This window comes from Harmonia axyridis, chromosome 3 (genome assembly GCF_914767665.1).
Source record: "Harmonia axyridis chromosome 3, icHarAxyr1.1, whole genome shotgun sequence".
NCBI lineage: Eukaryota > Metazoa > Arthropoda > Insecta > Coleoptera > Coccinellidae > Harmonia > Harmonia axyridis.
The window spans coordinates 62551851-62564085 of record NC_059503.1 but is presented as its reverse complement, the minus strand read 5'-3'; the positions used below and the strand labels follow the sequence as shown (position 1 = coordinate 62564085).

At 36.4% G+C, this 12235-nt stretch overlaps 1 protein-coding gene across 2 annotated transcripts in view; it reads left to right on the top strand.

Moving 5' to 3' along the window:
- Window positions 1–11667, top strand: part of LOC123676239 (unconventional myosin-XVIIIa) — a 136371-nt gene extending 124704 nt beyond the window's left edge. For both annotated transcript variants that reach the window (XM_045612023.1, XM_045612024.1), the window contains 7 exons: window positions 1747–2025; window positions 3639–3954; window positions 6450–6671; window positions 6732–7152; window positions 8740–9132; window positions 9362–9439; window positions 10994–11667. In XM_045612023.1, the coding sequence (XP_045467979.1) occupies window positions 1747–2025; window positions 3639–3954; window positions 6450–6671; window positions 6732–7152; window positions 8740–9132; window positions 9362–9439; window positions 10994–11060 (1776 nt within the window). In that variant the 3' untranslated portion in view covers window positions 11061–11667. The remainder of the gene's footprint in view (window positions 1–1746; window positions 2026–3638; window positions 3955–6449; window positions 6672–6731; window positions 7153–8739; window positions 9133–9361; window positions 9440–10993) is intronic.
- The last annotated feature ends 568 nt before the right edge of the window (window positions 11668–12235 follow it).

The following is a 12235-nucleotide window of genomic DNA, read 5'->3' as shown; positions in this document are numbered from 1 at the left end:
AGTTAATCATGAGCTGCTTCTGGGGGCCTTGGAGGAGTTGGGATTCAGGGGCACGGTGCTAAAATTATTCAGAAATTACTTATCAAATAGAAAACAATCAGTACAAATTAGAGACAAAATAAGCACTAGGCAGACAATCAGCTGTGGTGTACCACAAGGCACCGTCTTAGGACCCATTCTTTTCACCATTTACATAAATAAACTACTTACCCTGAAATGTGGAGGGGAAATCTTTAGCTTTGCTGATGATACAGTTGTATTATACAAGGATGACTCATGGGGTAACCTGAAAAATAAAATCGAGATGGGTTTTGGAAATGTTTTGAAATGGTTCGACCAGAAATACCTCACAGTAAACTACGATAAAACCAAGTTTATGCCATTTGTCATCTACAAAAATAATTTACCTCGGTATGAAATGATTTCAATTCAAAAAAATGATACAGTTGAGCTTATACATTCCACAATTAGTATAAAATATTTGGGAGTAACATTAGATCGACACTTGAGATGGGATGTGCACGCTCAGAATGTCGTTAATACTCTAAGGTGCATGCTCCCGAGATTCAAATGTTTGGGAAAGGTATTGAATACTCACCATATGAAGGTCCTATATCACGCATTAATAGAATCCAGATTACAATATGGGATTCTAGGGTGGGGAGGCGTAGTTGATATCCACCAAAAAAAGATTGAAATTTTGCAAAAAAGATTCCTGAAGATAATATTCAAGAAACCGTATAGGTATCCAACAGACGAACTATATAGAGAAGCGAAATGCTTCGATCTGAAACAATCATTTTTTTATTGTATCCTAATTAACCTATACAGAAACAGACACAAACTGAAAACAATAGAGCACAAGTACACAACAAGACAGAAAACCAATTTTGATATTCGTACGAAGTCCTCAAAAAAAGCGGTAGGACAGCGATGTTATACTTACCTCGCACCTCGACTCTTCAACTTCTTACATATAAGTATGAAGGAATTCATCATTCGCACCAACTCTATCACTTTAATTAGAAAAAAGCTAAAATCGTATACATTGGGTTTGGACAGAAAAATAATTCACGATATATTATGAGTACAGGACAGTTGGTTGAAAATTACTGGGTTATTGCCCCCCTGTTGAGTCCGGTATTGAATGTGTGATCTCATCATATCACCAGGCAGCAAAATTTATGAGTGGACAGGAAGGGCCCAACGCACAACCTAGGTTTCTGTGGGTCCACCTGTTTATTCGTGAAAATCATTTTATGATGCTGATATTCGTTAGTATGATGCAGGAGCAATGAATATTGTTGGTGTTATATTATGTTGTTGATATTGTATTGTCTAAATTAGGTGTTTTCTTCATTTACGTCATCATCGTTGTTCCTGAAATTCTGTGGAGATCAGTTTTTTCAATTGTTGTTATACTTTTTAAATTTACTTTTCTACCCACGCACAAGTTTTACTTTTGTGGGTCTTCTTATATTTATTCACCATTTGTTATATTATATATATTGTATACTTAATTTCAAATTTTTGGCAAATAAATATTATTATTATTATTATTATTATTATTATAGGCAATCCTTGGAATTGTGGAATTTTTCCTTCTGAGGAATTACTTCCCTTTATAACATACCTACCTCAAAATAATTTCACTGAACTTCTCAACTTCACTATTGATATTGATAAATTTTGAAACTTAAAAAAAATGTATTAAACAACAGTTGTATTACACTCACGAATTTCCAGTTGAACGACGCTTACGAGGAAGCTGAAGAACAGAGACAGGTCGTAGGACAGTGGAAGAACAAAGTGCAAAAGTTGAACGGTGAAATGAACGACCTAAAGCTTTTACTTGAAGAGCAGAGCGCCAGAAACAACCTCCTCGAGAAGAAACAGAGAAGGTTCGACTCTGAGACCCAAATGTTGAACGATGAACTGAAGAAAGAACGGAATGCCAAAGAGAGAGCTGTCAGGGAGAAAGAGGTCCTTATGACGGAGAAATACAGTGTTGAAACTGCCCTTGCGGTAAGATATAATTCTTTATATCATTTTACAGTATTGTATTGTACAGTATAGTATTTATTTGAATACAATAATACACTGCGCAAAAAAAATAACGCACATTATGGAAATCTCAAATTTATTCTACAACTGAAGGTGTTCTCAATGATAATTATTTTTATCAGAATTATGCATGCATATGTTATCCACTTTCAACGTTTTTCTTCAATACAGATGTTTTTTCCCAGCAGGAATAAAAAAAGATGAGATTATCAGATTTTGAATGTATTGGCTCCATTCTGAAATCAGTTGTTCTCGATCAATTCTAGTGATCAATAATTTTTCTTTCGTTTGATTTCCTACACTCGATCGCTATGCAACGCCAAACACGCAATTTGACCCAAGAGGAATGTGCCCAAGCGGTAGTTTTGCGAGAAGAAGGGTGGACATACGCAAGAATTGCAGAAAGGTTTGGAGTTTCCCATACAAGTGTGTCCAGAATGTTGCAGCGATTCAGGGAGACAGGTATGAATGTCCGAAGACCAGGACAAGGTAGACCACGGGTAACAACTGCCATTCAAGAACGTTACTTGAGAGTTTCTTCGTTGAGACAACGGTTTACAACCGCTCGCCTCCTTCAAAATCAGCTTGAGCAAACTCATGGGGTGCAAATTAGCACTCAGACAATAAGAAATCGCTGCAGAGAATATGATTCAAGGCCTCGTGTCGCGGCAAGAGGCCCAGCTCTTACACCAACCCATCGAAGGGCGCGTTTGGATTTTGCGAGTGAGCATATCCATTGGGAAGAGGCTGATTGGGAAAGAGTTCTCTTCACAGATGAGTCTAGATTCTGCCTCTACCATGAAACTTTACATGAAAGATATGCTCAGTGCAATTTCCTGAATACTACTGGTTTCGGGGGAGGATCGATTATGGTATGGGGTGGAATATCTTTGACTGCTCGCACAGACCTAGTGGTCGTTGATAATGGAGCTATGGATGCTGATAGGTATATAAGAAACATTGTTGAAGAGCATGAGGTGCCATTTTCCCCATACATTGGTGAAAATTTCATTTTTATGGACGATAATGCCAGACCCCATCGTGCGCGCATCGTTCAGGAGTACCTTGAAGAGGTTGAAGTCTCTCGAATGGAATGGCCAGCAAGAAGTCCAGATCTCAATCCGATTGAGCAGGTTTGGGACAACCTCAATAGATGGCTGAGAAGTTCAGAAAATCATCCAACTTCTCTTACTGTCTTAGGAATCCAACTCAGAGAAATCTGGGAAGGATTAGATCAGAACATTTTAAGATCACTCATTTTGAATATGAACCGTCGTTGCCGAGCTGTAATTAACGCAAGGGGTGGAAATACCAAGTATTAAATCACTCATCAGCATTCCAGTATTTTGAAAATTGTTTATTTCTCTTCTTTCACATAAGATTCTGTGAAATCCTGAATTTTTCTTCCATTTAATGTGTCTTGTTTCGTTCAAAACCTTCCCGAGAGAACATAAAAAATAAGTTATAAAGTCAATGTAGAGTTAACTTTCATTAAAATTGAGATTTTTAGAATGTGCGTTAATTTTTTTGTGCAGTGTACAATCCCTTTATATAATTTTCAATTCCATACATAGGACACCAGATTAGAACTTGACTTGAAAGAACAGAAGTTGAACGTATTACAAAGGGAATATGACGAATTAACTTGCGGAGAACGTACAGAGGAGGAGATCACAAACCTCAGGAGACAAAAAATCGAACTGGATAGAAAAGTAAAGGACCAAGAGGAAGAATTGGACGAGCTGGCCAGCCAAGTGCAGTTGTTAGAACAGGCGAAATTAAGGTTGGAAATGACTGTTGAGAGCATGAGGAAGGAAGCGAAGAAAGAGGCTAATCTGAGGGACGAGGAGATGGAGGAAATGAGGGGGAACGCCCAAAAGAGAGTGAAAGGTAAATGAGTTTTGCAATATTTCGTTCTTTGGGGATTTCAATGATATTTTCGAATTTAGCTACGAAGATTTTTCTGATTCAACTGAAAGAAGTGGAAGCATTGTGATCTCTTTTTGAATGAAAAATTGTTTTTCATCTGATTTCAAAATTTCCGCTCACAAAATGCGATTCAGACTACCCTGAACAACTTGAGCATGCGCAAATGTGATATTCCCGATATTTCCATACATTTTCGAATATTTCTATATCTTTGAATGAGTTTCTCCATGATATTTTCGAAAAAAATTGCCGGCAAAATTGAATTTCGTTGAGATGCGAGTAATATTTTCGCAAGTGAAGAATTTCCATTGTTCACTAAGTGATGCAGTATCGAAGATTTCTTAACAGAATTGACAAACTTGATTTTGTCAGAAACGTACCCATTTGGATAAAAACAGCCATATCTTTTTTCTTTGAATAACAAATGACTTGTGTGATACCTCTTTGAAATCTCTATAAAATAGACAATTTATTGGTGTACTGTGCAGCAGTAGCTCGGTACATTTTTTTTCCACTACGATGGGCTAAACTTCATGAACAAAATAATCCACTATCAAAATTTCCAATAAAAATATTTCTCATAGCCCCCCTTTAAAATATTCGGAGAATGTTTTTAATGTAAACGTTGAAATCATTCTTCAGCAATATTTTACTGAAAAAATTAACCAAAGAGGTGTAAAATTGTACCAACCGTAAGCACAAAACTATTGAAAGGGGCAAAAATTCATTATTCTCCAAAAAAAAAAAAAAATATCTCGAAAACGGTAAGACTTTTATAATGGGAATTTTGTCATAGCAGGTGGGTTATCCTTAGATCTACATTCTCCCTCGGTTTGACGTGGTCTTTACGGGACACCCTGTATAAGAAAATGGTTTAATTACAAATTATACTCTGCAAATATTACACCCGTTTGATCTTGAAGAAATTTCACTCTGTTTGCTCCTAATCAAGGGATATACCTACTAACACTGACTCAACAACTTTTGAGCGGTTGTTCAAATTAGTATTCATTTATTGGATTTCTGAACCAAAATTGAAGCCAAAAGTTTTAGTTTCAAAATTCTTGTGTATTGACATTCCATTAAAACATGGAATAACGAGATATTTTCATCAATTATCACTTTCATATCAAATTTTTTGATGAAACAACAAAGCATATAAAATAAATTATGAATCAACTTTCGATATAACATGCTATTATGTATTAGCGTTAACTATAAAGAGACGAAAATAAAAATTTTCCAATTCATGTACTACTGAAAAGAAAAAGAAGTACAATTTCCAATAGTGTAATAATATCATACTATATTAATTATCTATCTGATTAATGTATCAGCAAAATGCCATCAACATAACCATTGTCAGACAGAAGGTCTCCACGCTATTAAGGTGCCTGCTATTTCGTTTGTTTGTCATCTTGGGTAGAGTTAAGCGGTACTGATGATCCCTAATAAGGGTGAAACCGGTATATCGCTATTCTCCCTCAATGACATGCATTCTCCTTGGGTTACTTTCGATTGTGATTCCTACGTAATAGCGTGGAGATCTTCTGTCTGACAATGGTTATATTGATGGCATTATGCTGATACATTAACCAGATAGATAATTAATATCGTATGATATTATTACACTATTGAAAATTGTACTTCTCTTTTCATAATTCATTTCCAAAAATCAGTTGTTTTATTCATCATGTAATACTGGTTTTGAATTGTACTTCAGATGCGGAAAACCAACATTTTCTATTTTCTCTCAAGTTCATATTGTTCCACAATGAAATTAATGAGTCATCTCTCACATTGAAAAAAATCTTTACAACATTGATGGAGATTTTTATTCTACCCAAGAATCTATAATTATATTATACTACATTGGTATATTCAAGGTTGAATCGTGAAATATCCTCTTACCTTCAACTCCAATGAAATTTCATGATTAATTCATTTATAATATCGATATAACCGTTATTTTGTGGGAATATTCCTTCTTCAGATAACAATAAAACATTCTTCAAATATTTCCATAATATATAATTACATCAATGCATTAACTCAAGTTACCGATCGGACAGGATATACAATATACATGCATGTACCGATTACACAAAAAAGTTCTTCAAAGTTTCTCAAATCTGTAACCTTCAGTTTCTGAAGATGATAATATCAGTTTCAAAAAGGCGTGAAAAAAAAATGATATAAATAAAAATACCATAAAAACTTTATGTAGATGATACTAAATTTTAATTTTTTTTTTATAAGAGTTTATTTATCAGCAATCAGAATACATAAATGATTGTATTCCTATTTTATTAGAACTAACGAAGTTTTTCTTGAAAATACAGTAGATTTTCAATGGTTCATTCTTTTCTGAACTTGATTATTCCAAAAATTAAAAAGGTCCCCTGAAATTTATGGTTAGATTGATCGATGTCTTTATTTTTTCCGTAATATCGTAGCACTGGAGGCTCAATTAGAGAACGAACACGAGGAGAGAACGATGCTATTAAGGCAAAAACATGAGTTGGAGAGAAGATTGGCTTCAGCTGCCGAATCCGAGAGACATGACAGAGAAGGAGACGAGGTCTTGATAAGGAGACTGAAAAATGATCTTCGTAAAACCAAGGCCTTACTTAGAGACTGCCAGACCCAGCTGGACATGCAGAAGGCTGATGCACCAGGTTTGTTCGAGTCTTTCAGAAGAATTGAATTTTTTCTAAAATTCTCTTTATCTTCCTTAGGCAAGAACGTGATACGACAACTGAAAAACCAAGTAGAAGATTTGGAGAGCGCCAGAGCACTGGCGGTGAAAATCAAGCAGAGTCTCGAGGCCGAACTTTCAGACACCCAGTCGCAGCTGGAAGAATCCAACAAAATGAAACGGGAAGCCGAAGAGAAAGCGAACCTTCTAGCTAGGGAGAAGAGCGAGCTCCAATCGCAACTGGAGGAGAACGAGGAGGAGTTGGCCGAGGTGTTCAAGAAGTACAAGGCAGCCATCCAACAGATGTCTCTAGATCAGATGGCGCTACAAGAGCAAGTGTCATTGGTATCCGAATTGGAAGTCGAGAGAAATCAACTGAAAGAACAGTTGGCAGAGTTGACCACCAAGCTGGAGAGTGCGGAGTATATGGGCGATGCTTCGTCGAATCTCCTGGCGAAAAGGTGAGGAACATAACTGCACTGCGCAAAAAAATTAACGCACATTCTGAAAATCTCAATTTTAATGAAAGTCAACTCTACATTGACTTTATAACTTATTATTTATGTTCTCTCGGGAAGGTTTTGAACGAAACAAGACACATTAAATGGAAGAAAAATTCAGGATTTCACCGAATCTTATGTGAAAGAAGAGGAATAAACAATTTTCAAAATACTGGAATGCTGATAAGTGATTTAATACTTGGTATTTCCACCCCTTGCGTTAATTACAGCTCGGCAACGACGGTTCATACTCAAGTGATCTTAAAATGTTCTGATCTAATCCTTCCCAGATTTATCTGAGTTGGATTCCTAAGTAATTAAGAGTAGCTGGATGATTTTCTGAACTTCTCAGTCTTCTATTGAGGTTGTCCCAAACCTGCTCAATCGGATTGAGATCTGGACTTCTGGCTGGCCATTCCATTCGAGAGACTTCAACCTCTTGAAGGTACTCCTGAACAATGCGCGCACGATGGGGTCTGGCATTATCGTCCATAAAAATGAAATTTTCATTAATGTATGGGGCAAATGGCACTACATCCTCTTCAAGAATGTTCCTTATATACCTATCAGCATTCATAGCTCCATTATCAACGACCACTAGGTCTGTGCGAGCAGTCAAAGATATTCCACCCCATACCATAATCGATCCTCCCCCGAAACCAGTAGTATTCAGGAAATTGCACTGAGCATATCTTTCATGTGGACGTCTCTATACAAGGGAACGTCGATCACAATGGTAGAGGCAGAATCTAGACTTATCTGTGAAGAGAACTCTTTCCCAATCAGCCTCTTCCCAATGGATATGCTCTCTCGCAAAATCCAAACGCGCCTTTCGATGGGCTGGGGTAAGAGCTGGGCCTCTTGCCGCGACACGATGCCTTAAATCATATTCTCTGAGGCGATTTCTTATTGTCTGAGTGCTAATTTGCTTCCCATGAGTTTGCTCAAGCTAATTTTGAAGGAGGCGAGCGGTTGCAAACCGTTGTCTCAACGAAGAAACTCTCAAGTAACGTTCTTGAATGGCAGTTGTTACCCGTGGTCTACCCTGTACTGGTCTTCGGACATTCATACCTGTCTCCCTGAATCGCTGCAACATTCTGGACACACTTGTATGGGAAACTCCAAACCTTTCTGCAATTCTTGTGTATGTCCACCCTTCTTCTCGCAAAACTACCGCTTGGGCACATTCCCCTTGGGTCAAATTGCGTGTTTCGCGTTGCATAGCGATCGGGTGTAGAAAATCAAACGAAAGAAAAACTATTGATCACTAGAATTGATCGAGAACAACTGATTTCAGAATGGAGCCAATACATTCAAAATCTGATAATCTCATCTTTTTTTATTCCTGCTGGGAAAAAACATCTGTATTGAAGAAAAACGTTGAAAGTGGATAACATATGCATGCATAATTCTGATCAAAATAATTATTATCATTGAGAACAACTTCAGTTGTAGAATAAATTTGAGGTTTGCATAATATTCGTTAATTTTTTTGCGCAGAGTACTTTCTTCGATTTTGTCCTAATACTGATTTTATTTATTCAACAGAAACGAGTTCAAAGTGAAAGAACTGGAATCCAAATTGGACCTAGAGCAATCCACCCGAAGCAGACTAGAAATCCAAATCTCGCGGCTCAAGGAATCCGTCGAAAAACTACAGTCGGAAGTGACAGCGTGGAAGACGAAGGAGCAATATGCTCAAGACCAGATAAAGAAACTTCAACGTTCTCTCAGAGAAACTAAAGAGGAACTGAACAACGCGATATCCAAAGAGATGGAGGCTAACCAGAAAAGAAAAGACATGGAGAAGAGGCTGGAGAATTTGGAAGCTGAAGCTGCTAGCGAACGGAACGATCTGAAGTTGGCGAAGAAGCGAATCGAGGACCTGCAGTTGGCTTTGCAAGGAGAGCTTGGGGATAGTGTTTCAGATCATTCCGAAAGGTAAGGAGCTCGAAAGTATAACCATACTTTGGACTACGAGGATCGGTATTTAAAATCCTTGTCAATTATGCAGGAAAATTCCAAGGTCGAATATCAGTATTTCCATCTTTGTTTCTGATCGCTTTTCATAATATGTAGGTTTAAAATTCTTAGTTCCTTTTATTTTTCATTTGAAATGTTGAAAATGGCAATAATATTCATCGATAATCAATGAAAGTTATTTTTGCAGCGACCCTGGCGATTCAGATTGCGATTCAGTCGATACATATCTTCCCAACAACAGGGGTTCGTCAATTGATGGTAGAAGGTAATATGCATACATTTTTTGATTTCATGTTGATCCTCAAAAACCCCTCATAAATTTAAACATCAATAATAATAATGCCACCGATTTTCATTTAGATGGAACACCATCACGTGACTGCGCAGTTCTTCTTACAAATATCCGATTTTGATAGGGTTTCCACATAATTTCTTCAAACAATAATCTACATTGCAGTATATCAATTTTTATAGTTGGCGAATGGAAATCGTATAGAGATGAGCGATACCGTGATTTCTAGATCACGTCGTGAAACGTGAACGTTACTTTATGATATCAGTGAAATTGAAGCGTGACGTGATCACTGTTGAGGTTGCTTGTTATTAATATTTGTATGAATCACCCAAACCTTAGTTCGTTTATCTTTGCAACTCGAATTGGTCACTCTTATCATTCAAAATAAAATTAATGAAAAATTATCATGAAAATATCCATTTTTCTTACATATTCAACTCTTTTCCTTGTTTCAGCTTTAGTTAGGAACGTAACAGAAGGATATCGATTTTTCAAATGTTTCCTCAAATTTGAAGAGGTGGTTTTGAAAGATAATTTCAACTTGCATAAATTACAAGTAGCATAATTTACATCAACTTCAGTGGAGAAAGCCCAAAGATTGCAGGTCTTACGCCTGTTATTATTTTTTCGCCTATTATTATTATGTAACTGACGTGTTTTCGTTTATTTTTTATAATACAGAGTACCATTTATTGCTTCGGTCGGCAACTTCAATATAGAAAGAATTTCTTTGGGGTTGTTTATCAAAGATAAGCATAAAATTAGAATGTTTTTGCCACCACCAATTATGCAGTAATTCACTAGTTATTATTTGTTTGTAGCAAGTATTTATTGTTTAACGAGTCCTACAAAAATACTTCCTAAAGCAGGCGGAGTTGCCTACGATGCTGGGATTGTCATAGAAATATGCAATTATGTTAGTCGAAAAAGGTTCCGAAGCAATAAAAACATCAGGCTGCCTTCATAATTTACGATTGCAACGGACGATGATATGCCCTGAAAAGATCTGTGAAATGTTCAAACTGTGATCCCGTCACGCTCTGTATTCGTTTTTCGGAACCGTGACTACCTGTGACATTCTGATATCAGTGATTAAATCACAGTTCGTGAAATATCGCTCTTCTCTAACACCGTACGTTATTTTTGTCCCTCCTCGTATGGGCAAACATTGAGAGATCACGAAAATGCCATGTGATGGTGTTCCTAATCCAAACTAGACCAATTTGAATGCAAAATGTTCTTCCTTCAGGAATTAAAACCTTCCAAGTGCACATTCATTGTTTTCATATGATTTATCTTTTTTTTTCTCAAAAAATTGTTCCGAAATGTGATTGAATGGCATTGTCTTAGAAACCAGCCTGAATTCTTTATTTTCATGACATATCACTTTGCATTGTTTAATTGTGATGCATAAATGAAGGTTCGTGCGGAATTTTGTGGAAACATTACAATACGAATGTCAACAAGCGCGCAAAATCTCTCAACTTCGCATAAGTCCTTTTCTGATTTATTCTTATGTACTAGATTCGACAACATGAGCCGTTCCAGTACATCGTCTAGCAATCTAGGAAAAGAGGCGTCTTTCACCTGAGTAGCGCAGAATCTGTGCCGCACATTTTCTTGGTTCTTCTACCGTAGAGAAACACAAGGTGAAGGCACAGAGGAGGTGGAAGAAGTCGTCACAGAGTATGTCTAATGGAAACATCTTCATAGGAAGATGTAATAGAGAAATTGTACTACTAAATGAAGTGGACACCTTAAGAGAAAGATCAGTTTGAAATTCTATTATTTATTGTACCATTTTAATATTGTAATTTTTGTATATATTTCATAGGGAGATAGTTTTGAACCATTTATATTGGTGGAGGATATAATGTCCATTGATATGACAAGAATGTATTTTATCATTTTTTTTTTTTTGTGGATTTATGAGTGTATTTGTATATAAATGCTCTATAAAACACCACTTGTATTTTATCCTACGCAATACGCTGCGTTTGTTATTCTGGTCAATATCATGAGGGCTATTTCGAAAAAGTTCTCTAAGGCGTTTTTGTAAATTTGAGTTAAATATATTGTATAGAAAACATGTCTGTGTACCTTCTACTAACTAGCTTTGTATACCTGTATATTTATTACATAATTTGTTTTAATAAACGCTCTATTTGCTTATCTTTAAGGAAAATAGAGGAACTTTATAATTTTCTTCAACATCCATTCATACCATACCCTAGATAAACTCTCCGGTAAATAAGGAATATGAAATCATTGTATAAAGATTTCATACTAGGCCAATGAGTTCAAAATTCGATTCGATCATCACCATCTAGGAAGGAATTGTGATATTATGAACCATTTCATCCATACAAAGCAATTTCTTTCAGAAATAAGTGCTTTCCAGCCAACGTCAGGAGCGCCGAAGCGCACTTGTTTAGTGATGTTGATAATACTATATTTGACACGAAAGAATTAAAATATAGAGCAAAACTGATAAATCAGTGGAAAAATTTTGAAAATCCATCAATAAATGACTGAGAAATACATTATTTAAATTTACGTATTTTAGCGCGGAACGTCTTTGGTCTGTGACGTCACGGCACTTGCCTGTGATCGCTACACCATAAATTCCGTTTAAATACTTAGCAGTGCCAAGGCTCTCGCGCCGTTTGTAGTTGTACAGTGTGGTTTTAACTCGAGTCTTGTTTTTATGTCACCATAATGGAAGAAGGCTTCGTGAAAGGACAAAGTGACAATTTGCCTAAAATA